Here is a 26033-nt window from a genome sequence, read left to right on the forward strand (position 1 = left end):
CAAAACCACCTCCCAGTGTCCCCAAACCTCCCTCTAGAGCCCCAACCCTGTCCCTTGAGCCCCAAACCCACCTCCCGGTGTCCTCAACCCACCTCCCGGCGACCCCAGTCCCTCCCCCTGGAGCCGATCCCTCCCCCGGTCCCCCGCTCCCTCCCCCGCTCCCTCCCCGCTGCCTCCCTCCCTCCTTCCCTCCCCCAGTGCCGCCCGCCTCCATCTTGCGCCCCCCGCCCGCCCTGCCTCGCTCCTCCTGCCGCCAGGGGCCGCTGCCGCGGGCCGGGGCCGCCCGTGGCGGCGGGGGCGCCGCTCTCTCCGCCCGCCGGGCGCCGCGGAGGAGGCGGCGGCGGGGGCAGCGCGGCGGCGGAGCAGGGCCGCGGGCACGGCGAGCGGCGGGGCCGAGCCGGGAGGGCGAAGCCGCGGCCCCGCCGAGCCCGCCCCGGGGCCTGCGGGAGCAGCATGGCCGCCAGCCTCTGGATGGGGGACGTGAGTGTCCGGCCGGGACCCGCGCGGGGCTTTGTGAGGCGGGGGGAGAGGAGGAGGAGGAGGAGGAGGAGGAGGAGGAGGAGGAGGAGGAGGGAGCCGGGGCTGAGGGCACTGCCGGGGGCTGGGGAGCACTGACGGGCGGACGGACTGACGGACACAGCCCCGCACTGACTGACTGACACTGACGGACTGACGGACACAGGCAGTCTGCATGCTGGCACTGACTGACAGACAGACAGACAGACTGACGGACAGACAGACTGACTGACTGACTGACGGACAGACAGACTGACTGACAGACAGGCTGACAGACAGACGGACACACACGCAGTCCCACATGCTCGCACTGACTGACAGGCACAGTCCCGCACGCTCGCTCGCACTGACAGACAGACGGACGGACGGACACACGCAGTCCCGCAAGCTCACACTGACAGACTGACTGACAGACACACACGGAGTCCCACACACTCACACTGACTGACACTCAGTGACACCCTCACGCTCCCTGACACCCACCCTGACACCCCCGGTGACACCCTCACACAGGCACACACCCCGCCACGCACCCTGACTGACACACACACGCTTCCAAGCCGACCACACTCACACACACACCGGCTGACACACACACACGGAGGCACCTCACACACAGCCAGGCTCACCGGCAGGCGCACACCCCCGCAGGGACCCCCGTGTGCCCCCCAGCTGTGGGCACAGCCACGCTCGTGGCACTCACACCAGTGTCCCTCGCGCTGCTGTCAGGTCCCTCCATGCACTCCCGCTGTCGTGGTTGCGGTCTCGCAGGCGCTCACAAGCCTGTGGCTGACTTGCTGCTAGGCACCTGTGTGCTCACAAGCTTCAGGGGACACGCTCACAGCACCGGCACGCTCACAGCTCTGCACTCGTGTTCATGCTACACACAAAGGGACACCTCCAGCCTCTCCACAGCATCTTCTTCAGCCACCCCTCTCACAAACTCTCTGGAACACGAACGTGCAGACCCCAGCAGCCACCACTTGTTGCCTCTATGAGCCTGCCTTTCGTGGACACACACACACCACAGGGACACCCGCACAGCTCGTCCCTACAGAGCAGGGCTACCTCCAGCGACTTGCACGTGGAAAAGCCATTGGTGTTTCACACTCGCTCCTCAGCAGGGAATCTGCCAACTTTTGCACGTGCAAGGCAGCACAGCCGCCTCTTGTCAGGTGCACACAGAGACCACACAAGTCTGCACGTTCCCTCGTGCACACGAGTGTAGGAAACACCCGGTACCTGACATGCACACAGGCATGCTGCAGGGCTGTCACCACAAGGCCATAGGTATTTGTACTCACACGGAGCTATTTGTATTTTCCCCACACCTCGTCACCTCTTCCACCCCACCCCCTGTGATGCTGGTGCAAACTCTGTGCATGCACAATCCCTCTTTTCACTCACAAACACAGCCACCGTACCCCTGTTGCTTGTCCCACACGATGCTGCCTGTCCCACGGGCATCACACACAATCCTCATTTCTGTTCTCTTCTTTCCCGTGCCACTTTGTGTTACACAGAGGCGTCCTTTTAGAACCCCAGAATCATTAAGGTTGGAAAAGACCTTTGAGGTCATCTGGTCCAACCCTCACCCTACCAGCAGTCTCACCCACTAAACGTGTCCCAGGACCTTCATCATGGATTCAGTCCAACTCACAGTGCTATTTCGTGCTTTTCAGCCACTTACACCATCCAGACACCCGCACTCACACTCAGCATCATTCACACAAGACCGTAGCCACATCACATCCCTCTTACACACTGTGCTGCCTTCCCGTGCACACCCCACAACACAATCACTGCACCCACAGACCTGCTGCGGGCTGCGACTAGAGGACTCCCAGTGCTGCCCCACAGAGCTCCGTGGTTGCGTGAGGTTGGCACAGCTCTGCAAACCCCAACCCGAGCTCGATGGGGGCTGTGTTACCTGACACACGCCACCCGCTCGTCACAGCACCCCGGCTGTGCCACACCTGTGTACTGTCAGTGCTGGCCCAACCTCCGTTTGCATAGAGAGAAGGAGCTCGCCATCTCCTTACCCCCCTGCTCCTGTGTAGTGAACGCTCAGTTTGTTGCTGTATGTCTCTGAGTGGCTTTTGTCCTTCTGTGAAAGCTCCCTGTTCTCTGAAATTCATGCTGTCTCTTGGGTTCCACTTTGCAGACTGTTGAGCCTGGTTCATGCATGCCTGCTGGTTTTGAGTGGCATCGACCCTCTTAAATGAGTCTTCTTTTTGAAGTGTAAGGGTAAAATACTTCTCAATAATGTTTTAACTGCTTAGGGTGACATTGACACATATATTCTCCTTTTTGTAGTTGCCCTGATCTAACTTATTTTTTTGCTTTTGTAGCTGGAGCCGTATATGGATGAAAACTTTGTTTCAAGAGCCTTTGCCACCATGGGAGAGCTTGTACTGAGTGTAAAAATCATTCGAAACAGGTTGACAGGGTAACTCTTTCTGCTTGTTCTCAATTCGTTCTGCCACTGCATCTCTACATTTGGATTGAACTGTTTGCCCTTTACGTGGCATCGCTGTGGTCCTGTCCGTACGAGAGTGATTTTCCCTTTCAGCTTTTCACCATTGCTGCCAACAATATGAGGGTATTGATGATAGCAATGGGGAGGAAGTTGCTGGCTCTTCGACCTCCCCATCAGTGAACCATCCTGCAGTGCTTCAGCACTCCTTCAGAATGGCCCACGTATGGCATACAGTCCATCGGGGAATTACGTGTTCTGGGCTGAATGAAGACTTCAGTGACGAGTCTGTTAATCATTGCACTAGTGCAGCTACATGATGCTAGCAGAGGTGGGAAGTCTAACTTAGAAAGAGCCACGTGAAGACCTTTTGAATTCGTTTAGAATGGGTGACTGTACGCAGGATAACGTAGTCTGGTGTTTTTGTAAATGCTGTAATTTCGTTTATGGTTGCTTTAATTTGGGTGGGAAAAGTTATAGTCTGTGAAAGGAGGAAGTGGAATAACTGAGCAAAAGTATTTTCTGTGTCCTTATGTTGACCTGACTTACTGGTAAGTAGGGGCTATCACTTCAGTGAAGATCCAAGATTACTGTGCTAGATTCTGCTTGGTAGCTAACGTTTATACTTTGAAAAGGAAATTGTCCCATATATCACTGCTATAGCAAATTTCCTAGCAGTTATCTGAAAATATAGTAGTCCTCCTCAAATGTTTTAAATCTGAAATCCTTTTCTCTCCTCTCCTGTGTCTGTGTTCAGAATTCCAGCAGGCTATTGCTTTGTAGAATTTGCAGATCTAGCTACTGCAGAGAAGTGTTTACACAAAATCAATGGAAAACCGCTTCCTGGCGCTACACCGGTAAGTAAATCAAATCAGCCAGTAGAAAAGCAAATTGTGAAGAAATAGAGGTAGAAACTGTATTTTGAATAATGATTACAGACAACTAGTTAGCAAAGTGGGATTGTTCTTTTCTTTACACTAAAGTTAATGAACATAAAGCTGTTACGTTCTTACTCAGATAATTATTGAAAAAATGTTAATTTTTGTTTGAATGTCTGGATAATATCCAGGTATAGAAATGTTGTGGTGTGTTTTTCTATTTCTGAGCCTTTCTACTGTTACCAAAGTTGGACTGATGAGAAACCAGAGAAGATCAAGGAAAAAATAGGTTGAGTATACGTACCACAGTCCTTCTGTCTCCATTTGTAGTTCCATATGCATTTCCTATAGTTTGTACGTTGTGATGTATGCACAAGCTGAACTTGCAAGTTTACACTGAGTTTTGCGTAACACTGATTTGCAAGAGAAAAATTACTTTCAAGCCTTGCATTGTTCTTGGCCCTTAGCAAAGAAAAGTTATTCAAACCCATTTACAGTGGAGAAAGAGCTAGTCCATTTTATAATTGCAACGCATACCAAATGTCTTGGGTACCTAAAAGCTAGGTAGTTAGGAAGAAGAGGAGGAGTAGTCATAGAGGCTAATTTTAGGGTGTTGACTTGAATGTGTAGAATATTAAAATGGGATGGCTGACACAGCTGTCCGTTGTACCCACAGAATTTGGCTGCAGTAGCTGGGATGACTGGTTCATAAAGCAGCTCTAGAATCACCTCTATGGCAGTGTGATATATTAAGGTAAATGGACGTCTGTTTCAGAGTAGTTAATGCACTGAGTTGGAAACTGGGAAGTTCAGGTGGTTTTCCTTGAACTATTTCATCAGCCTTCCTAACAGGATGACATCCCCTGTCGAAAGGGGTAGGTAAGAGGCTTGGAGGTCCTCTCCTGTCCCATTTAGTAACCCATATATTGCAAGTCAGAGGCCCTGACTAAGGGAAGGTAATCTTCCTAGATGCCTTCCGTAGCCACCAGAGAGAGAACAAGAACAGCTCCTGTGAGAAGATGATGATTGAAGTTTGGTTTTGGAAATGCTGGCGTTTATCCAGAGTTTAATTCAAAATGTAGTGTTGTTTGGAGGGATGATTTCCATAATGCATGGAGGGAATTACGGATGTCAGACAGAGCCCCAGTGTAGGCAGCCTAAACCAGTGCCCTCAGCAGGCAGCTGTCCAGCTCGTCTCTTGCGTTTAGATATTTTTTCTCTTGTTTGCAGAGAACTGAATGTGGCTCACTCTTTTATTTCTTTTTAAATCCTGAATCTGCCAAAGGACTAACAGAGAGCTGTGGTGCTCTTATTGTCTTTCTCTTACAGAATTAGTGTCCCCAGTTCCTGTGAGAGTGGAAATACTCTCAGTTTTTTCATTGATTTTAAACCCAAAGTATTGCAGCGAAGAACTAGATCCAAAGAAAAAGATCAAAGTGTTTTAGAATGGAATCTCAATTTTGTGTTAAGAAACTAAGCTTGTAAATGGTCCACAGAAAGAGTTGTGTACCCCTGTGCACCAGTGAATGCAAGCATGCAAGGAACGTGATTATAGCCTAGAGTTAAGTCTTTGCTCTATTTCCCAAGAATTATTTACGCTATCTTTGAGGGAATGCATCGTGCAAGGCACAGGAGCACTCTAGGCTCTCCACTGTACTAAACAAACGTTCTGATCTCTAGGTTATGGACTCACAGTAGGCTTGCTTTCTTTGACCAAATTGAATTCTTTGATGCTATGCCACTGTGTAGTACAGAGGGATGTCTGCTTTGGAAGCCTGTTGGGAGATAGAAAAATGGTTTTGAAGCCCCTCATACTGACAAGGGAATCCAGCTTAGGTCTTCCACTGCCCGGGTGAGTTATGAAACCAGTATTCTTGTAAAGGAGTGCAACCCTTTGCTTCTTCCTCTGTCAGACATGTTTTGGAAGAAAATAGCAGTTACCATTGCACTCTGCAGTGAGCCTGCTTGGGTCACTGTGTGCTGAGCATCACGTAAGAGTGCCTCTGGGACTGAGACCCACAGGGTTTTGAGGTAGAAGATCTTCAGCTCCTTAGATCTTGGTCAAATTTAAATGTGAGGTGGGTTGAAACCTGACAGGATGGGGGCTATGAGATCCAGATGTGCCAGTGACACAAATCTAGGCTCCTGGGGAATGTTTGTTTTTTTTAAAAAAAAGATCAAATGCAAAGTTTAGGGAGGCCTCCACTATCAAACAACAGGTAAGTCTTTCAGATGACCCCCTCCCCCTTTTTTTCCCCCCAAATAAATGAGTGCATCATCCAGAGCAGAATATTTAGGCATGCTTCTAGAATCAGGGATTGATTCCATTTTCCAGTGTGGCAGATTCTGCCCTGTCAGTATTCTTGTAATTCACAAATGTCCAACTACGTGTGCTATCATTTCAGTTTAAGACCTTAAAATAAGAAGTCATTTAATATTTGCTGTTAGTACCTCAGTTTTCCTTCCTTCCGTAAAGAAATAAAAATTTGATGCTATGTAAGGTCCACCCATCTTTCACTAGCTTTATAAACTGTTGAAGTAAGGACAGCCCAAGCCTCTTGGTGCAGGTTGTTTGCTGATTTTCATTATTAGAGGTGTACTGAAGTAAAACAAAAATGTTGTTCTTGCTACCTTAACTGACTGGCCTGACAGCGCCGAACATCTGTCAATATTACATTTTTTAAAGTATACAAAGTTAGCTTCTTGTATTTTTTCCTAATTGTTTGGATTCACATGGAAACATTTGAATGTATGGATTCATTTTTGCCTTGTTTCAGGCAAAGCGATTTAAATTGAATTATGCAACGTATGGAAAACAGCCCGATAACAGGTAAACACTCAATATTCAAATGTTAGTTTTGCCTGTTTAATGTCTCCTTATCAATTACCTTGCAAAGAGTATTCAAAATATGTAAACCCACAAGTTCATCACTGCTGGACAAGATGCACAGCTAGCAGATTTGGACAGGAGAGAATTCATGGGATGCATAGAACCAAATCTTGTACCATTTTGTCGAGCAGTGCCAGATAAGTAAATCCCACAATTAAAAACGTGGGTTACATTAAACCGTCTTGGGACACACTATAAATATTCGTGATGCTGCAGCACGCTGGCACCGTGTAATGCCATGAATGTGTTTGGCACCTGGGCATAGATGCAGTGGTTTCACACCACCTGGCTTAACTGGCTAGAGTACCACCGCAGTCAGCAGAGAGGGAGAGGCGCTCGGAATTGCCCTCTGGAGGAGCCCATCTTTCTCCCTTGACAGTGAAAGGTGTGTAAGGAGGTGAATGGGCTAAATTAGGCTTCTGAAGTTGGGTGGTGTGAATACCTTTCATAATGCCTGCCCAGAAACGCTTACACAGTTGAATTATTAATAACACGAGGAGATGTTCAGGCAGGTGTGTACTAGGGTGAAAACAACACAGTCCTGCAATTTCCAAGGGCAGTGTTAGTCATATCTCTGCAATTATATTTTTATTTTAGATGATTATTTATGAATCTTTAAAAAAAATAACAACTTGAGATTAGAATCAAGGCATGACAGATGGGGCAAGGAATGAGATTTACAGCTGGTAACTAATTCTTGTGGTTCTAGTTGCTCTGGAAGTGTGTTACAGATGGATAGCACAACTTTTCTGGCCCCAGCAACTTGCTCCATGAGCCTTTAGCAGAGAGAGGTTAACTTAGACCACCTGTCAGTTTTATGCTTTTCTTTTTATGTGGCTCAGCTGTTTTGTCAGGAGTGTCTTTTCAAATATTTAAACTTTTTAACATCAAAGTATCTAATTTATATATTCTAAGTTAAGATCAGTATGTAGGAAATAGCAGATTTATAAACAATACAATAATGTTTCCTTGCTGTGTTAGAAATTCCTATATGGTGCCCAGTTTAATATCCTCTGAGAACTAAAAGATGGAATTACCTTTAAATACAAAGCAATATCAAGGAGATGTCCTTTAATATCACTTCTCTCTGAAGTCAAATTCGTAGGCTCAGTGTTAGCTGTCGCTCAGTGCATTGTGTGTGTGTATTTGTGCTGAAGAAGTTTTCTTTTGATTTCTTTAGTCCAGAATATTCCCTTTTCGTGGGAGATCTGACTCCTGATGTGGATGATGGCATGTTATATGAATTTTTTGTTAAAGTTTATCCATCGTGTAGAGGTGGAAAAGTTGTTTTGGACCAGGCAGGAGTATCCAAGTAAGTTATGTTTTATTCATTCTTTTCTTTCTCTTCACATGCAGCAATAGGAAAGATGTAATGGAGCAAGGGAAAAATATTAGTTATATAAGTTTAGATTTTAGTAGATCCCATACCTGCTAAAAATACAGTGTTCTTGGATTTTCACTCTGCAGTGTTTGGGTTTTGGTAGGTCACTGTGGCATATTGTCACTCTTCTGTCGTTGGGCTCCTTGTGTGTTGGCAGTATGTTATTGCACTTCTAAAAATGCTGAAAAATGTCTAAGTGATCTATAGACACTGGTTCCTGGACTTTCAGATAGAATTTTGCTTTTGCAGCCTTTTGGCTGTCGAGTTCCATTCTTATGGAAGCTTTACAGTTTTTTGTTTCACGTGGGGTAGGGCGAACAAAGCTATGATTCATTGTCATGTAGTTAGTAGCTGTATTGTTCGTCTTCACTGGAAATGTCTCATCAAAAACAGATGTCAAAGCCCTGGTTTTCTTAATCTTAACCAAACATTTTCTAAATAGCAGAAAATGAAACTCTTTTCTTAGAAGAGAGATCACTCAGTTGGTCCACCAGTTAGCCAACATCCTTATTTTTCAGAACAGAACATGGCTTCAGTGAAACACAGTGTTCTGATACAATGCCCGTGTGTTGTGGCCGTAGATCTCCCTCAGACTCACGTAAGGGTTTCTCACTCTTCAATACATTGCTCTGAAGGAATGTCTGGAGGTTTCTTGTCCAACTTCCCACTCTGAGCAGGGCTGCTGCCAACACAAGATCAGGTCAGCCATGAATTGTGCAGCCTGGAAAATCTCCCAGGATGAGATAATACAGCTTGTCCAGGCAGCCTGTCCCAGTGCTGCAACAGCTCTCTAGTAATGAAGTTCTCCCTTACGTCCAACCCGAACCTCTTGCAGAGCTGCTCTGTCACTCTCTGTGCTGTTACTGCCACCTCACCTGAGACCAGCTGTGCCCAGGTGCCTCCTCCAGCTCCTGTTTTGCTGTACATGGTGCAAAATAGGTGGTCGGTGACGGATGTTGGGCTATTACGTGGCTTTGGGAACAGTTCCTGGGTGCAGACCTCAGGGAAAGGTGACCTGTGGTAGCTGGGGAAGGGACGGGGGTTTACGTATTGCTGGGAAGAGCACAGCAGTCTCCCCTGGGCTGTTGCTGCCAGGGCTTTGTTGTGACTTGTGCAGTTACTCAAAGCTGAGGCAATGCAGGTGCTAGTGTGGTGCGAGAGAGGATCTTGGGGTTTGCGGACGTGCCTGGTGAAGCCCAGGCCCTTCCAGGCTCAGGAAGGCTCCTCCCAGCTCCTCCAGCACAGGCAGGAGAGGACCTTGGAGCCTGATGCTGCAGTACTCTGCCTGTTCCTTGCTTTATGCCATGCGTGCAGGCTGGGGGTCTCCTCTTATCTGCTGGGACAGGACAGAATGCCAGGGAGGTCCTGACCTCATAGAAATGACTCTTTGTTGGCGTTATTTTTGGCAGGGGATTTGTGTTTTTTTGCTTGTTTGTTTGTTTTTTCTGTACAAAATCTGGTTTAGCCACTGATATGGAAAAAATAATAATCATCCCCAAATGTTGGAAGAATGGCTCTGCCTTGCTGCACCCAGCCAACAGTGCACTACGTCTAACTCGCCATCCAGCTTTAGTTTGGAACTGGCAATATTCATGGCCTCACTTCAACACTCCTGGTCCTGTCTGAAAGGCTTCGGGAGTCTTTGTAGCAGCTTAGAAACGTACACACTGATGTGTGTGAACACCTAAATGTGATTTACACTGGTTTAATTCACCACAACGCTTTCACAGAGGGCAAGTTAAACCAAGATAACCAATTTTAAACAGAATGGGTACCCATGAAGAGTTTTGCTCTTGCTTAATTATCTAGTTTGTATATAGACAAGTCTGAGCTTTGATTTGGGCTTCTATATGGGGAGCATACATACACGCACGCGCATACGTATATGTAAATATGTATTTGGACTTGTCTATGTAGCTCCTTGCATTTTCTGGAGCACCGACTGCTCTGTAATAGCTTCCAGTGTGGCCGTACTATGAATGCTAGGTGATGCCACTTTCAGAATTATTGTGTGTGTTATTTTGCATTTCATTGTTCCCACAGAATAGATAATACGCTGTAAATTTACACCCTCGCTTACGGCTCGTTCTTTTCCCCGGGTAGACAAGCCCTTTCCCTCCCAACCTCCTTCCTTCACCTAGATGGATTCCTCTTTCCCTCCCACACCTAAGTCTTTGATCTTTCTGCTGCGTGAGGCGGCCCATCCCATCCTGGGATCCTGGCACTGCCCCTTGGATGCTGTTGCGCTGCTTCTGACTCACTACAGCATCAAATCCCACGCAAAGGACTTTTGGGGCTGGGGGGAATTGATGTCTTTTCTCTGGCTAACCCTGCTGTTAGTGCTGCAGGGGAGCATCGCTGCAGAGGTGAGGGCATGCTGGCTGCACGTTACCCTGCTCAAGTTGTGCTGTCAGCAGGTTTTAGCAACTTGATGTTAGGAGCTTGTTTTCGAGTCCTCTATTGAGAATGCTGACGGGATCGTGTGGTTGTTGGGAATGACAGAAAGCCTGTTTGAATAGCTTTGGGTTGGAAAAAGGACTTGATTAGAAAGTGCATCCTGCTCAATCCTATGGAAAGGCAAAGTTTTCCTTCCTAGTGGGGCAGTTTTAGGTATGGCGATGATGCCAATGTCTTGTCAATCCTGTGCTGACTTGCAACCGTTCAGATCATCGGTATCCTCCCAATATAGATTTGAGGCTTTGCTGCTGTCTGTTCATGCATTTCAACACTTCTTGTGTCAGCTCACTTCAAGTTCCCCAGAATCCATTGGCACAAGGTTTAGTTTACTTTTCTGAAGCTCTTGAAAGTGCTCCCGAAGCTCAGACATGTGTCAAACATTCTGCAAACAATGCAAAACAAGTGGAACAGGGAATCATTTAATCTCTCCTAAAAGCCCTAGCGCAAGCGTTTTATTTGCTGTGTTTTTCAAAACCAATTTAGATTTCACTGTAAATGTTAAAAAAACAAGCAGCATGGCTTTTTTTTTTTTTTTTTTTTTTGCTTTTGCTTGATACAAATTATTCCGTATCTCTGCAGAGGTTACGGGTTTGTGAAATTCACGGATGAACTGGAACAGAAAAGAGCGCTGACAGAGTGTCAAGGAGCCGTGGGGTTGGGCTCTAAACCTGTACGCTTGAGTGTGGCTATACCAAAAGCGTGAGTATAAGAGCAGACAGATGTCAGATTTAAGAGCAGTATCTTCTGAAAACACGTGCATTTTTTAATGATTTTTGGTGATTTGGGTGCACATCCTGGATGTTTCCATCACAAAGTGAAGGAATACACACAAATCTAGTAGACTAGCTGGAGTGTCAGAATGCAGAGGAATCAAAAAATTATAACGTTAGATCAAGACTAGACATTTTAGACTATTTTTAATTATATACATTATTAAATGCACACACATACACACACTGTATTTAAATGTGTTTATTTTTGAAGTATATGTTCCTTTGCATTGAAATAATCTAAATCTGCTTATTGACTTCTGGATAGCAAAGCTCAATTACCTTGCTGATTCTATTACAATGTCTACTGATTTTTGGGGCAGGGATTAACTTTTTTTTCTGTGTTTGTTCAGAACCTGATACAATGAGATCCTGGTCTGACTTGGGGCTCGTAGCACTAGGGTAATACACATAATAGTAATTGCTCCCTATTTGAATAATATTTAGATTTTCAGTGACCTCAGAAGTCTTGGGGGGATAAGGAAGGGAAAAGGGAATGTACTGTGGTAAGAAGACTGATGTTTCCCTCTTCCTGCTTCTCACTGATTTCATCATTAGATAAAGCTTTGCGTGTGACATTCTCATTTGCAAGCTACATTTGTCATCTCATTATTTCAAATCCTGATAATTAGGTGGGATTCCCAATTTCTTGGGACTGCTGCCTCTTTATGCCAAGGAAAGAGAATTTTAGTTAGCTCACAGGCTATTAAACAGATACATTTTAATTACTTGTAGTCCTTTTTACTTATGAGCTCTTTAAACTATTTGCATTGAAGACCATCCAATTCAGTGAGAATGGGGACAACCCGTTGTTGCTTAGGCTTTGTGACAGTGGCAGAAGGGAGAGATTTTGGACCATTCTCACCAAAAGAAACCCCAGTTCTTTTGCAAGGCTCTAAGTCTTTAGCTCTTTATGTAAAGTAAGACTCAGTATCTCGTTTCAGGAGGCTGCAGAGTAGTACTTCTCATTTGTCAGAAAGAAAAAGGGACCCAAGAATCTGGATCATGGCTCAGGATATTCTAAGCTGAGACCCGTAGTCCCAAACTCTTCCCTTCCCAAAGCCAGGAGGTGATACTAAATTACTCATAAGGAATGAAAGCAGTGTTTATTTTATTAATGAATATGAATACAGGAAAGGGGGTTAAGTATAAACCACTTCTTTCTTTCTGCACATTTATGCAAATGATAAAAATTACCACAATAAATAGTGAACGTATGGTAAAGAATGAAATTTGCATGCTAGAATAAACCCTCTGTACCTTAAGCTATTTCACTTCTGCTTTTTCATAGTTGCTCTGCATTATTTGTAACTTATTCCCGCTTTGTTTTTTTCAAGTAATCGTGTGAAACCAATGGAGTACAATCAGATGTACAGCTATAATTATAACCAGTATTACCAACAATATCACAACTACTACGCCCAGTGGGGCTACGACCAGAACACGGGCAGTTACAGCTACAGCTACCCCCAGTATGGCTACACGCAGAGCACAATGCAGGTAGGACAGGGCAGAGCGCTCCCTCTGCAGTGATCTGTCAGCACAAAACAGCTTTCTAAACTCTAGTAGGCACGTTATCTTCAAACTCTTCTGTTTTAATACAGCTGCTTGATGAGGAAGCAGAACTGTTCAGCAGACCCTGGCCTGCGATGTTGTCATGTGTAGGGGTTGTTGCTAGGATTGGGTCGTTAAAAAGGTCTGTGGGGTATAAATACAGTTGCCATGGTAGAAGGTTTTCCTTTATATGGGCAACTGGACATCTCAGCCAGTGCTGAGACTGACTTCTGGGATCCTTCATAGGCCTTGGTTTAGAGGATAAAGCAGATCAAGACAGCCACCCACTGCACCACAGGAATTTCGAGAACTGCTGCCTCTGTTAGAAGTTCTGTGTGTGATCTCCCCCTGGAGCCCTCTGGGAGTGGATCGGAGGGCTTGTGCGTGAAGAACTGTGTTGTAATCAGTCAGTTATAAAAGTCAGCGTATGACAGTAGTAATCAACAGGTGATGTTTGTTTGAAATAAAAATAGTATCTGCTGTCCTAAGGGCTTTTTTTTGTCTTTGCAGTCATATGAAGAAGTTGGCGAGGATGCATTGGAAGGTATGTTTCTTCAGTTCTTTATTGAAGTTGTGTATTTCCTTTGCACTGGTTGCAGATGGAGAGTCTTTCTCAAATTGGCCCCTAAATTCAATGTATAATATACCTTTGAGTAAATTTGAGGTCTGAGAAAATTTTCTGGTCCCTATCACCTGGCTTGAAACCTTCTTTTACAGTTGCTGTTCTTAGTCTAGACCTTGTCAGGGCTGAAACAAATTGACTTCACTGGCATTGAGACCAGTTGTGGTGTAATGTTCACATCTCCTTTGCCCTGAAAATACAGATATTGGTCTTCTACAATATACAAGATTATATTATATATAGATTCTTGTTATTTAGAGTCCAGGACACTTAAACTGTGCTTATTGATTTAAAAACAAATAATATCAGTTAGCATACTGGTAAGATATTTGTTTTAGCAGTCGTTAGTTGAAAAGAACCACTAAAACATATTGTAGTTTTAAATATACATGTACATATGAGCTGTTTTCATTTATTCACTCAAGAAATACTTATTTTGTACCAGTAATTCCAAATATCTGTCTTGAATGGAGTATGCACGATGTAGTGTATCTTACTGTTCTCTTAAAAACAAAGAACGAAAAACGGTGGAAGTAGAAAGCAGCTAGACCCTGTATATGATCTGTGGCTATAAGTAATGGTGTCAGTGAGAAAGCCCTCGCTGGCTTTTAAAGGCATTACACGAGAGCTTTCCTTTCTGCTGAAACTAATCCACCAGTGCTGGAATTAGAATATCTCTGGGGTGTCTTTTGCTCGTTGATTAAATTTCCTATGTACTAATATGTTTAAATTTGTAGGAAGCTGAAATAATGTTTTGCCAGTGCATCGCTCTTTTCCTAATTGTGTTTCCCTGTGATGTGTTGCAACATGATATAGCTAAACCCAAACATGTTTACAAGCATTTTATTCCAGATGTGCTTTGTAGCTTTTCCATTCACTTGGCGAGTTTCTTTGCACTCTGGTACTTGCGTACTGACCTAAGTGATTGGAACAGTTTGATAACCCAGCCTTTAGATTGGGGGTGTTGTTAGGTGAGCTTTATATCCTACAGGGGGGTTGGGTAATGCAATGAGTCAATTTTTGCAAAATGTTAAGTACACGTTGGCAGCAGCAGAATGGTACCCACTGGGTCGCCCTCCTGCCCCTAAATGCTTTACAGACAATTCTTCCAGCTGTAAAACAGGGGACGTGTTCATGCTTAATTCACTGGCACTTCTGTGGTTACTAACTGTGAAATGCTTTGAGATGTTCGAGGCTTTGGCAGACGAGCTCTGGTGACTCTTGTTGCAGCAGCGTAGGACGCTCCCGTCCCCAGCCATCCACTCTGACCCCGTAGTGGAGGGAGCAGACCGGAACGTGTGCCTGCGCCTCCGCTGCTCCCCTTTGCAGTCCGGTGCCTTCTTGGGCAGTTTAAGTGGCTACCCCGGGCTGCGAGGTGCAGGTATGCGTTCTCTCTGTTGACTCTGCTAGGGGGGCAATCACCACTGGCAAGAGGGACATACCTGCACCCAGTTAGCTCTTATCCCATTGCACAAAGGTTTACCAGGGCTGTTCTAGTCAGGCTCATGACTGGGCGAGTGATGGGAATGTTTTGGGACTCCCTCCACATTTTTCTCATAAAACTACCATATTTATGGGGTGGGTTTTTTTTTCTAACGCATTTGGCATGTGACCTGTTTGTCTGTCTTTCTTCCTTCAGACCCGACGCCTCAGTTGGACGTCCACGAAGCAAATAAACAGTTTATGGAACAGAGCGAAGAGCTCTACGATGCCTTGATGGACTGTCATTGGCAGCCTTTGGACACTGTCTCGTCAGAGATTCCAGCCATGTTATAGCCTCGTTGCTGAGGCACTGACTGTGTGACAAACCCGCCAGTGCGCTCCGGACTGTTACGCTGCACCTGGATCCTGCGGTAGTGAGGGGTGGCCCTTTGTGCACCCAGGTCTGTTACTCGACGTACAGGAGGCCTGTGGCGTTGCCTGTACGACACGAGTGTCGTAGGAGCATCATGGTAACTTTGATTCGTGGTGGAAGTTAGAACTGCAGCAGTTTTATTCCTTTTGTCTTGAAGTGAACTCTTAATACTTGTAATTTATAAACTTTCAACCAGATGGCACAGGGGAAAGACTCCACTCCAACGTACAATAAAAAAGTTGGTCTTTTAAGTAAAATTACACTCTGCATTTTGGTTCCTGCCCCCCTTTCTGTTTGGATGCCCATTTAACTGTCTTTAGTCACTTGATCCAACTCCCATAAATGTGTTTGTTTATTTTTTGAAGAGTCACTGTCAGATAACGCTAAAATGTCTCAGAAGCTTTCTAGTGACTGGGTAAGGTTGCTGTAAACTGAGTATGGGAAAGAACTGTGTCAATGAAAGTTTGTGTTCTGCTTATCTAAGCTGTGATCTTGAGCTAGCAAGCTTAAAGCTTGGTGTTCTTAAGCAATCTGCCTGAAGAGCATTTTGGAAAGTAAAGACAGGAAGGAGTTTTATAACTACTACAGACCGATGCCTTCCACCAGGTGGTCTCTAGCGTGTTTGGCTTGCCTCTCCACCCATCTGTGAGGAAATAATTCCTCAGCAGTCGAGCAGTTTAGAACACTTTTCCCAACAACCTTGTTTAAATGTTACTCTGTGTATCATGCCTTTCTCATTGTGGACAGGCCTTGATGGTCTCGTGATGATGTTACGGTTTCACAGCGTCTTCCACTGTCTTGTCAGAGTGTATATGGTGAAACTGAAGATCTTGCAGCAAAAACGGGTCAGAGCAATTTATATTTTGTGCAACAAATTGTTGCTAACTTGGAAAGCATTTTTCTACTGGATGTTGTATAAGCTGGATGGACGAGCAATATATTTAAGCTAATATTATGTTGCGTTAGAGGTGACAGCGAAAATGATAGCACTTATGTACGTGTTATAAGCCCTTTTCAGGCTTTTGTGCCTTAAACTCTTTGAGAAACAGGAACAGATAAACTACCTGTAATAAATGTCTATCCAAGAAATAGTTTGGTAACTGGAATTGCTACTGCAAAGCACTAAGTTGCCTCCCTCCCCATGTTGATGCAGAGATTTGCCACAAAATTTAAATACTTTCATAAAACCTACTTCTACTACGCCTTTGTTTGTGTCCATAATTATGATATATTTGTCAGTCTGTGGTCTTTTTATCAACTGCAATGGTAAACGTACCGTGGATATGAGGCTGGTGGTAACGTACGCTGGATTAAGCAAACTTCTGAACAAGTGCTAAGAGGGCTGCTGGACCCCTGCGTTCTCACCCGCTGTGAATTTTTTTCCTCCTGCTATGGTTTTGACTGCTGTGGGCTGACGACAGTGTCCTAACCTTGAGTTACTCTGAATTTAAGGAAATGAATGTTCCTGGTGCAGTGTTTGAAAGGCAGCGGAGAGGTGGGAGAGAGCAGAGCGCTTTTTTCTTCAGATGGAGCTGCTCGGCGGTGCTGAGCACTGAACAAAACGATGCCCCTCAATAGAGTGGCGTTCAGGAGGTGATGTAAAGGAGGTTTTTGTGTTCTGCAGTGACACACTTTCTAGATCGTTCCGTTACTGTGCTACAGGAGTGCTCCTCTGTGTGCCCTTCGTTCCCTTTTTGACCTGCTGTTCTCTATCCCCCCAAACTTTCGCTTTTATAAAGCAGCCCTCCTCACTCGCTGCAGGAGGTGACCTGAAGCCACGATTACTTTTTGTGTTGCTGTTCTATGACAGGCCAGCACTGCTGTCCTGTTTAATGCTCCCTAATGGATGGGTAAGCCACATCCATCTAAGCTCCGTGAGCTACGCTGCTGCCTGACAGCTGTCACAGAGCCGATATTTGCAGGAGATGGAGGACGAAGGGAAGGAGCACTGTCTAAAGGACAGTGGGACAGGTTATCACAGAGTAGCACCCCTCACAGACAGTGACCCTGGGGCAAAATCATTTTGCTGTCTTCTAGTTTTATCACAGAAAGAAAGTTGGTAGTGGTCTGATCCATCATTAGTGGCATCCCAAGCTTCCAGGATAGCTCCGACATACAGACCCTCAGGCCCCTATGGGGAGAACAGTTTGGGAATACAGAGGCCAACAGAGATTACCCACTGAGGCCTCTTTAAGGGTGCTACAGGGCTTAAAACAACTCGTGCCTTTCTTTTTAGGAAGGAGGTTGATGGGAGTTTTCGGGCCATGCTCCCTTAATGCGTGAGGCCGATCCCTCTCTGCTGGCTGAGGAAGGGAGAGGCAGCCCCCAGCAACAGGGAAGGGGGGCAGGAAAAGCCCAGGGCATTAGGAGAGGAAAACAAATTCTTACAGCTGTCTATCAAAGCTGGGAATTACCCTGGAGAGACAGGGGTAAAATCGAACTGCTCCCCCACCCAGGGAATTGGGGTGAGTGAGACAGGAGGCAGCTTCCTCTCCCTGCTGTGTTACGGATGGGAGAGGTGCAGCAGCAGGCTGGTGAGATGAGAAAGCATCCTCCCTCGCGTTACTTCGTAGGCGTGGGGTTTTAATCATCCCTGCCAGCCTTTTGGGGTTGTTTGTGAATCTCTGCCAATGTTCTGTTGAGCTGGTAATCTCTCCGCACTTTTTTTTTTTCGTGTATCACTTACCCATCTTAACGTTCACTTTCAGCTCCTGGCCACTGTTACAGCACCTGGAGCACCGAGGAGACTTTTATGTGGAGCTACAAAACAGCCACTCACCTGGATGTGCAGGGTTTGTTTTGGAATCCAAGTCAAACAGAGTGTGGGATTTCATTTCTTGTGGATGGCTACAGGAAAAGCCCTGATTCATTACCATCTGGTATAATGCAGGATGAAAGACGAGGACTCCATGTAGTAAGGTAAATTCTGCTTTTATCTTTATGTGCTAAAGGCAAGAAATCTGAGGCAGGTGATAGCACAGCTCACTGAGATTATGTAATTCTTGTAAATTGCATCAAAATCTGTGATTTAGATTCCGAAGCATTCTGCCTTTCAGCGTGCAGCATTTACTCACAGAAATTACTTAAACATCCTTATGGCATTACGTGGCTGAGCTGTGATGATCCAGTGTCGATTATTCTTTAAATTGCAGGGGCTCTCGGATGACAATTTGAGTCACAGAGACTGGAAAAAGATCAGCCAACCATGGAGCTGCAGCGAGGTGGGTGTTACTCCTGCCGGGCATTGAGTGGCGATTGCCAAACCATAAGCTGCCAGGCTTGCAGGGTATCCTGTTGTCATTACCGTGTGGTTAATTAAAAGCCAGCACCGGGGATGGCCTGGGGGAAGTTCTGACCGGCTTCCAGTGGTGTGAAGGCGAGGGGCGTGAAACCTCTTGGTTACCAAACGTGTGCAAGATACAGGGTCTGAGCAGGCACCTGCAGTGATGTTTCCTCTGTGCCTGCCTAAAGAAAATCCCTGTTATTTGGGCCAGTTTCAGGAGACAGGTTCATGTTGCGCACGCTGCCAAGAGGTGCTGAGCGCCCTTCAGATCCTTCAGAATCCCTTTTGAGAAAGGGAGATGTTGTACTCTGATCCTTAAGTGCTGTTGGTTTCCTCATTACTGCCTTGCTAATCCCCAGCTTCTGCTAAATGAGATCAGAGAGGAATTTTTACCTTCCAGACTAGCAATCTCCCAGCGCTGCTTGTAAACCGTACTGGATACTCCAGTTTCTGGATTTAACTTGGGATTTACTTAGACACAAAATTAATTTTATGACAGGATGGGCTGCACGTTTTAAATGCAATAGCTACATTTGAATGCTGATAAAACTAGCTCAGAAAAAAAGGCACTGACAACGCTTTCTTTACCTTTTTGGTTGTTCAGGACATCTCCTCAGTAGGTATCTCCTTTTTTTTTCATCAAGTTTTATTGCTCTTTTCTTTCTTTGCAGTCATTTCCCAGCCCAGATGGTTTTAACAGCTGCAGTAAGTGTTGCAAGGGGGGCTTTGAGTGTACTGCTTGGTACATGCTCCATTTCTCTCAGCCAGTATCATGCTCCTTCTGCAGATAAAGCAGTTAAAATGCTGCAGATTGAGAGCTGTGCATGGCCAGGGCTTGTCTTGTCCCTCAGTGCTCAGGACCAGCAAGCCAAGTGCACCAGTACTGGGTGCTTGCTTTTTTATAGGGAGCTTCCCTGCGGCTTACTCTGCTCCCAGGTGTCCAGTGAAGGAGCTGCAGCCTCTTCCAGCATCTGCTCTCCCCCTGCAGGTTGATGTAAGGCTCCAAACCACAAGTGGAGGTTCCATCAGGGCCTTGTGGCCGTACAGTCGAGCACTGCAGCAGGATTTTCACTGCTCTGCTTTGTTCCTCCATCAGTCTTCGTGCTCCGACTGTGATGAGCTGAGGTCTACTGAGCAGTGTCTGGATTTCATATTGATCTTTGGGGATTTTCCCCACTTACTTCCTGAACACCTGATGTTTACCAGTGCTGTCTTTTTCTTTCTTTTTCTTCTTTTTTTTTTTTTTTTTTCCTACAATGAACTCCCAGTTTCTCTCAGGATTTGAGCGGGAAGTTTCTAGCTTCAGTTTTCGCGAGCTGTTGTCCCAGGAGGAATTTGGGCCCCCAGGGAATGCCTTGTGACTTAGCAGAACAGCTGCAGGGGCTGTGGAGTCTGGGGCCACCTGCTCGTGACCTGTCCCAGCAGCTTTGACAAGAACTGTTTTTAGAAGAGCTTGCTCATGGAAGGTTTGGGGCCCATTTCCAGACCTCTGCTTGAAATGGGTGCCAGGCTTATTTTGCCAGTAATCTGGCATGTTTGTGGTGAGGGGTTACGGGTTTGAAAGGGTGATGTGAACTTCTGATCTGTGGATTTTGCTCAGAACAGGTTAAAACCTAAGTATTGTTCTCTTTTTTTTTTTTTTTTTTTTGCACTTTCTCCAGGGCTCAGGGGCAGGACACAAAGCTTTTGCTCTAAGATCCAGCTTTTCGACCGGATTCTTCATGGTGGCCGTGCCTTCAGCATCCGTACCAGCAGAAACTTCATCAGTCCCTTCCAATCAGCGGGTAGGTGCTCTCCTTTTAAACCCTTTCCACTAATTACAGATCGGGAGCCAGGAATGTGACAGAGGGATTGCCTTGGCAGATAGATAGGCTCTGGCTTCCAAGAACCTTTTCTTCCATTCCCTGAGGGTGGGGTGTGCCCCCTGGCCTTCCAGAAACATGGAGCAGGAGAACTGCAGCGGCTGCTTCGCCTCGCAACGAGCAGCCCCTGGCACACGCCTCAGGGGTGGAGGAGGGAGAAATTTGTGTGGCAGTGCCAGGGAGCTGGGGGGTCGTGTAGGAGGCGGGTGGCACAGCACAGCTTGCCCCCTGTGCATGTTCAGGGCTTGGAAACGCAGCTCCTGCAGCGCTGGGGTGAGGTTTCCCCCTTCCACCCCGGCTGCTGGCGGTTTGGGGCACGTTGGGTTGGGGGAGCAGCAGGGCCTGGCATGGCGGCGGGTGGGGGGGGGGGGGGGGGGGGGGATTCCCCGGACTACAACTCCCAGCAGGCGCAGCGGCAGCGCCCGGCCGCAGCAGCCAATCAGCGCCCGCGCTCTCTCCCTATAAAAGGCTGGCGGCCGCCCGCCCTCGGCCTTTCCCTGTGATGGCGGCGGGGGCTGAGGGCTGCGGCCTGGGCGCCATCCGCCGCCATCCGCCCGCTCCCGGCGCTTTTCCTCCGCCCTTCCCCGCCGCATCGGTGCCTCGGGGGCTCGGCTACCGGGCGGCGGCGGCTGGGGGCGCTCGGATGGCGGGCGGCGCGGATGCGGGGTGACATGGCCGCCGGCCTGCCCCTGGATGAGGTAAAAACCAGGCCCGAAGGGGGGGGGGGGGCTGGATCCTGCCCGGCCCTATCGAAGCTGCCTCTGCCTCGGTGCCGTGGCAGATGCAGTCAAAAAGGAGCCCAGAGCCACCCGTTTTCCTCGACGGTCGCCGAGCAGTTGGAGCCTCCGTAGCTGCCCGGCAACATAAGGGGGAAATACACGGCCTGAGGGGGAGCGCGGGGCCCGGAGGGGCGCCTCAGGGGCCTCGCTGTGAGGGGAATGGGAGGTGGGGGCGTTGCTGCTGTTCTGCTGCTTTAAAATGTTTCATTTTTTCTCCATAAGAATCGACCTGGAGTTCAAGGCTGCTGTGGTTCCCAGCGTGGGAGGTGGCCCCGCAGCACCAGGCAGGTGAGTGGTGTGATCCGGGCCCTGCAGGCTGCCCCCGCTGCTGGGAATGGGGCTCGCTGCTCTCGCTGCCTCCCCTCCTCAGGGCAGCAGCACTGCTCAGCCCTCTGCTTGCAGTTAGTTCTGAAGGCGGTTCCTGTGCCAGGTGCTACAGGTCCCCTGCAGGAGGATCCTTGGTTCCTTGGATCCCTTGCAGGGCTTGTTCCTTTGATGAGGCCTTGCAGGGGAGGATTTCCCACTGGTGGGCTTGTTAAAATATTCCCTGCAGTCGTTAAGATCTGTGAACTCCCCTTATTTCCTGCTCTTACCAAAATCATGTATAGTAGGGGTAGAAGGAGGATTTCTCCAGCGTCCCTTGGCCTTAGTGGCAGAGCTGAGTATCGAATTTGATCCAAAGCCAGTAGATAACTTTGCTTTTGATGCATTTGTCGCTTCTTTCTCCAGCTGTAGCAGGTTTTGCCAAAACAGGTTGGTTTTTACCTCCTGTGCATGTTAATCCAAGAGTTGTGGCTCTGAAATAGCTGCAGGTCTCCAACGACATGCGAGAGCAAGGGGAAGGTCTTTGACTGCTGGGCCTCTTCTGCCCGTTGCTGTCACTCGCCCTTCCTATACATTTTCAGATGTTTTTGAGGGGGCTTCCCCCTCACAGGGCCTTTGGTTTGTGGGCTGGCTGTGTCAGCAGCGTGTGCTCACGAAGCAGTGTCTGCAGCCTGTTGCTGACTCAGGGAGTTGTTGTGATGTGTTTCAGGGCTCCTCGATGTTCCCGAGCTCGCCCAGCTGATGCCCTGCCTGCCGGGATGGACACGAGGTGAGAGCATGCGCTCGTCAGAGCTCGGCAGCCCATCCCTCCAGATCCCTTTCCCATCAGATCTGAATACCGGTCTTGTGGTCAAAAAAGGAGGAAAAGGAAAATTCAAACTGGTCTTGGCCTTTTTGCTGGTCCAGCCCAGCTCTGAGAGGGGCCAGTTTGATGACAGTGCCAGTGTGTTCCCCTGGCAGGGCCTGGGGTGGGGGTGGAAGTCAGGAGAATGGGGAAATGTGTCTGGCGTAGAAGCCACAGATGCAGTCAGGGTTCCTGGGCTGGTTTCACTGGGGCTGGATTTGAATTGAAGCATTAATTCTCTGCACACAGCAGCACACCAACTTCAGGTGCCCACCGGTGGCTCCGTTGTCTCTTTCAGGAATTACTCCCTCGGTGGAAGAGGCTGAGAGCTCGTGAGCTCCTCTCCGTGAAGGGAATCAGTTTGCTGAAGGCCGAAATCATGAGGAAAGTGGGAAGTGGATTGGGTAAGTGGCTTCGTGAGTGATCAGGTGTTTGGTGGTTTTGAGGGGGATCTCAGCAGTGCTTGCTGGGGACAGCTTGGCCTATGCTGGAGGTGGCAGCCTGCTGGGGCTCTGCAGGTGGGAACAGTCAAATTAATTAGTGCAGCCCATAATTGGGTGGCCTGATAACTTCAGGGCAGAGTCCCTGTGGGATGAGCTCGGCCTGGTCGGTGATGATGCCTTTGTTGGGAGACTGCTGGATGAGTCCTGCGGATATGGGGCTGAGGCCAGGCTCCAGCAGGAGCTGACCCCCTGTGCACTGCGTCAGGCTGAGCTTCCTTCTGACCGGGCTTTTTCTTCCCTCCCCAGGTTTTTTTGGAGCTGAGCGAGGTTTCGGTGTCTCAGACTTCAGCATCCTGCTCCTGAAGCCACTGCAGTTGGTTGTGACGGGATCCCAGCTCCTCGGTGAGCCGTGAGCTCCCCCAGCTGGGGCAGCTGCTGCTCTGCACCCATCAGTGAGCAGGCAGCGGGAACGTTGCAGGTTCTGGTGCTGCTGAAGCTGCCGTTCGTGTGCTCGCTGTGGAAGAACGATCCCTTCCAGGGAGTTTTCGCAGAAAAAGAGCTCTTGGGGGAGGATTGGGAATATTTGAAATACCTTAAAATAAGTGAATAGTTGAGACTGTGTGGAATACTGGGGGTGAATAAAGGCGGTCACCCAAAGCTCCTGCTGTGTCTGTGTTTGTGTCTGGGGTTTGTGATGCCTGCTGAGAGCCCTGAGCCCGGTGTGGTGCAGGGGAGCACAGCTCGGGGCTTCTCAGAACACCTCTGGGTGCAGAAGGTGAAGGCCCAGGGGAGGGGAGGCAGCAGCCCAGTGGCACTTCCCTTCCCTTTCCTTTTCTCCAGCTGCTGGGGTGCCAGAGGGGAGGGAGCCGCCTGCTTTAAGACAAAGGTGCCACTGAAAGGCGGTGCTGAAGCTGTGCCCGCAGTTGGGTGCTTTGTGGAGAGCAATTTGGGGATGAAAGGAGCTGTTCCTGTCCCTAAACTGCTACCAGCGGGAGGGGGACAGCAGTGACCTGGTGCAGGGGGTGTCTGTGAGTGACCCGAGCTGTTCATGGGGAGGGGCAAAGGAGAGTCTCCAACGCCTTGTCCCTTTCCTGGGGCACTGCCCCCACTCCTGCCCGCAGCCTCCTCCACCTCTGGGCTGTTCTCTGTGCTCAGTGGCAGGTGACAAGGACAGAAGGTGACAAGGAGCAAACAACCAAACACCCCCCGGGCTGTGCCCCTGGGGCTGCTCACAGCGTGGCAGCCTCTCCCTCCTCCTCCTCCTCCTCCTCTGCTTTGTTTGTCACGGGGTGGGTGTGAGGGCAGGACAGCTCCGTCCCTGTCCCCAGGGACAGCACTGCGGGGTGGGGACAAGGGTGGAGACCTGGCCCCAGTCCCACCAGCACAGCAAAGCCCCTGGGGCTGGGATCCGTCCGGCCCCATGGATCCCTTTTCCCCCAGCCCAGCCGCTGGCATGGGGACGGCTCTGGATGCCCCCCCGAACCCCCATATCCCCGACACGGGGGGCCACTACCAGTTCCGTGTCATCGTGCTGGGGGACGCAGCCGTGGGGAAATCGTCGCTGCTGCGCTGCTACGCCGAGGGGCCGGGGGGGGCTGTGCCCTGCCCCACTGTCGGTGTGGATTTCTACAGCCGCACCGTCCCACTGCCACCCGCCGGCAGGGCCAAGCTGCAGCTGTGGGACACGGCCGGCCAGGAGAGGTTCAGGTGAGGTGGGGACGGGGACGGGGACCCGGCTGGCTCACCCCCACCCTGGGAAGCTGGGGCACCCTGGTGCGATCAGACAAATCCCCCAAAAATGCACCCAGGGATGGATTCTGGGACCTCCTCCAGGAGGCACGTCCCTGTCCCCCAGTGCCTGGGGTCTGCGGTGTTTTGCTTCGGGTTTCGCTCGAGGAGGCTGCAGCGGGAGCAAAGTCCCCATTGGGAAAGGCCCGGGGTGGACGGGGACGGGCAGCGAGGGCTCTCCGTGACAGGGACGCTTTTTGGGGCCGTGGCAGCTCCTTGCTGAGCTGGGAGCAAAGCCACCACTGGGCTCGGGGGAGAGCTGAGGGGACCGGGCTTGGGGTTAGGCGATCGCCTCCCTGATTGCATCAGCCTGGGACGGCCAAGGAGGCTCAAACGGGCTGCGAAAGGGCTGGGTCCATCGGGGTCCTGCTCCACCCCATCCCTGGGAGCCTTTCGGGGTGCTGGGGGAGCTCCCCCCAGCCCCATTTATCCCGGAGCAGACACAGGAGGTGCTGAGCACCCCCATCCCCGCCGTGCCCAGGTCCATCACCAGGTCCTTCTACCGGAGCGCCGCGGGCGTGCTGCTGGTCTTCGACCTCACCAACCGGGCGTCCTTCGAGCGCGTCCCCGAGTGGTACCGCGAGGCCGCCGGTGACCGCGCCGCCGCCTTCGTCCTGGTGGGCCAGAAGAGCGACCTGGCGGCCGAGCGAGCCGTGTCGGCCGAGGAGGCCTCGCGCCTGGCGGCCTCCCTGGGCATGGCCTTCGTGGAGACCTCGGCCCGCAGCAACCGCAACGTGGAGCTGGCCTTCGAGACGCTGGCGGGGGGCATCCTGCGGGCGCTGGGCCGCGGGGCCCTCGCCCCACCCCACGATTGCGGCGCTGTCAGGCTCATCCCCAGCCCCAGCCGCCCCCGGCCCCTGGCACGGGGCGAGCCCCAGGGGCGCTGCTGGTGCTGATGGGGACGGGACCCCCCCCAAAAATGGGGATGGAGCTGGGGAGCCGCTGCCCTGCTCTTTGCCCGGAGCTCACCCCCCCTGGGGCTGTGTTCCCACGTTGGTTTGCGCTTCCAGCCTTGGTTTGGGGGCTGTGGAAACAATAATCCCCCCCCTCCAGGGGTGTTTTTAATAAACCAGCTGCCTTCTGCATTAAAAAAGTGCTGGAGCACCAGCGTGGAGCCCTGCTCTGTGATGGGGAGGGGGTTACTGCTGGGGGGGGTCACCCCCACCCACCCCACCAATACCCCCGGTGCCTCCAGCGGGATGGAAAGGAGCAAAAAAAAGGAGGAGAAGAGGAGGAGAAGGGACCCCCCCACCCTCACCCCGGCACCCAGCACCCCCTGCCGGGGCAGGAACACCCTCCCCTGCCCCGGGC

The 26033-nt window shown here is 49.4% G+C and overlaps 2 protein-coding genes and 4 non-coding genes across 11 annotated transcripts; all 6 read left to right on the forward strand.

Moving 5' to 3' along the window:
* Positions 1-263: 263 nt before the first annotated feature.
* Positions 264-23591, forward strand: TRNAU1AP (tRNA selenocysteine 1 associated protein 1). Of its 6 annotated transcripts, none has more exons than XM_068657685.1 (16): positions 271-480; positions 2868-2965; positions 3750-3849; positions 6648-6700; positions 7941-8072; positions 11178-11297; positions 12706-12868; positions 13433-13466; positions 15184-16992; positions 18108-18318; positions 18552-18620; positions 20344-20466; positions 21546-21611; positions 22357-22416; positions 22790-22895; positions 23241-23591. In XM_068657685.1, the coding sequence occupies exons 1-9, from the start codon at positions 454-456 to the stop codon at positions 15318-15320; spliced, it is 864 nt and encodes a 287-aa protein (XP_068513786.1). In that variant the 5' UTR covers positions 271-453; the 3' UTR covers positions 15321-16992; positions 18108-18318; positions 18552-18620; positions 20344-20466; positions 21546-21611; positions 22357-22416; positions 22790-22895; positions 23241-23591. The 6 variants fall into 6 exon arrangements, 5 of the variants coding, with proteins under 5 accessions (XP_068513789.1, XP_068513786.1, XP_068513787.1 ...); XM_068657687.1 differs by adding an exon at positions 2681-2757 and having other exon boundaries at positions 272-480; positions 15184-18318; XM_068657686.1 differs by having other exon boundaries at positions 15184-18318; positions 22790-22919; positions 23262-23591.
* LOC137843216 (small nucleolar RNA SNORA16B/SNORA16A family) lies at positions 21283-21426 on the forward strand. Its single transcript, XR_011089409.1, has one exon. It is a non-coding gene; the product is annotated as a small nucleolar RNA SNORA16B/SNORA16A family (small nucleolar RNA).
* LOC137843217 (small nucleolar RNA SNORA44) lies at positions 22094-22222 on the forward strand. The gene has a single exon (XR_011089410.1). It is a non-coding gene; the product is annotated as a small nucleolar RNA SNORA44 (small nucleolar RNA).
* LOC137843207 (small nucleolar RNA SNORA61) lies at positions 22452-22569 on the forward strand. Its single transcript, XR_011089400.1, has one exon. It is a non-coding gene; the product is annotated as a small nucleolar RNA SNORA61 (small nucleolar RNA).
* Positions 23094-23164, forward strand: LOC137843213 (small nucleolar RNA SNORD99). Its single transcript, XR_011089406.1, has one exon. It is a non-coding gene; the product is annotated as a small nucleolar RNA SNORD99 (small nucleolar RNA).
* A 413-nt stretch (positions 23592-24004) lies between the features above and the next one.
* LOC137843050 (ras-related protein Rab-42-like) lies at positions 24005-25892 on the forward strand. The gene is made up of 2 exons (XM_068657862.1): positions 24005-24641; positions 25204-25892. The coding sequence occupies exons 1-2, from the start codon at positions 24355-24357 to the stop codon at positions 25616-25618; spliced, it is 702 nt and encodes a 233-aa protein (XP_068513963.1). The 5' UTR covers positions 24005-24354; the 3' UTR covers positions 25619-25892.
* Positions 25893-26033: the final 141 nt, after the last annotated feature.

Source organism: Anas acuta, chromosome 21, assembly GCF_963932015.1.
Source record: "Anas acuta chromosome 21, bAnaAcu1.1, whole genome shotgun sequence".
NCBI lineage: Eukaryota > Metazoa > Chordata > Aves > Anseriformes > Anatidae > Anas > Anas acuta.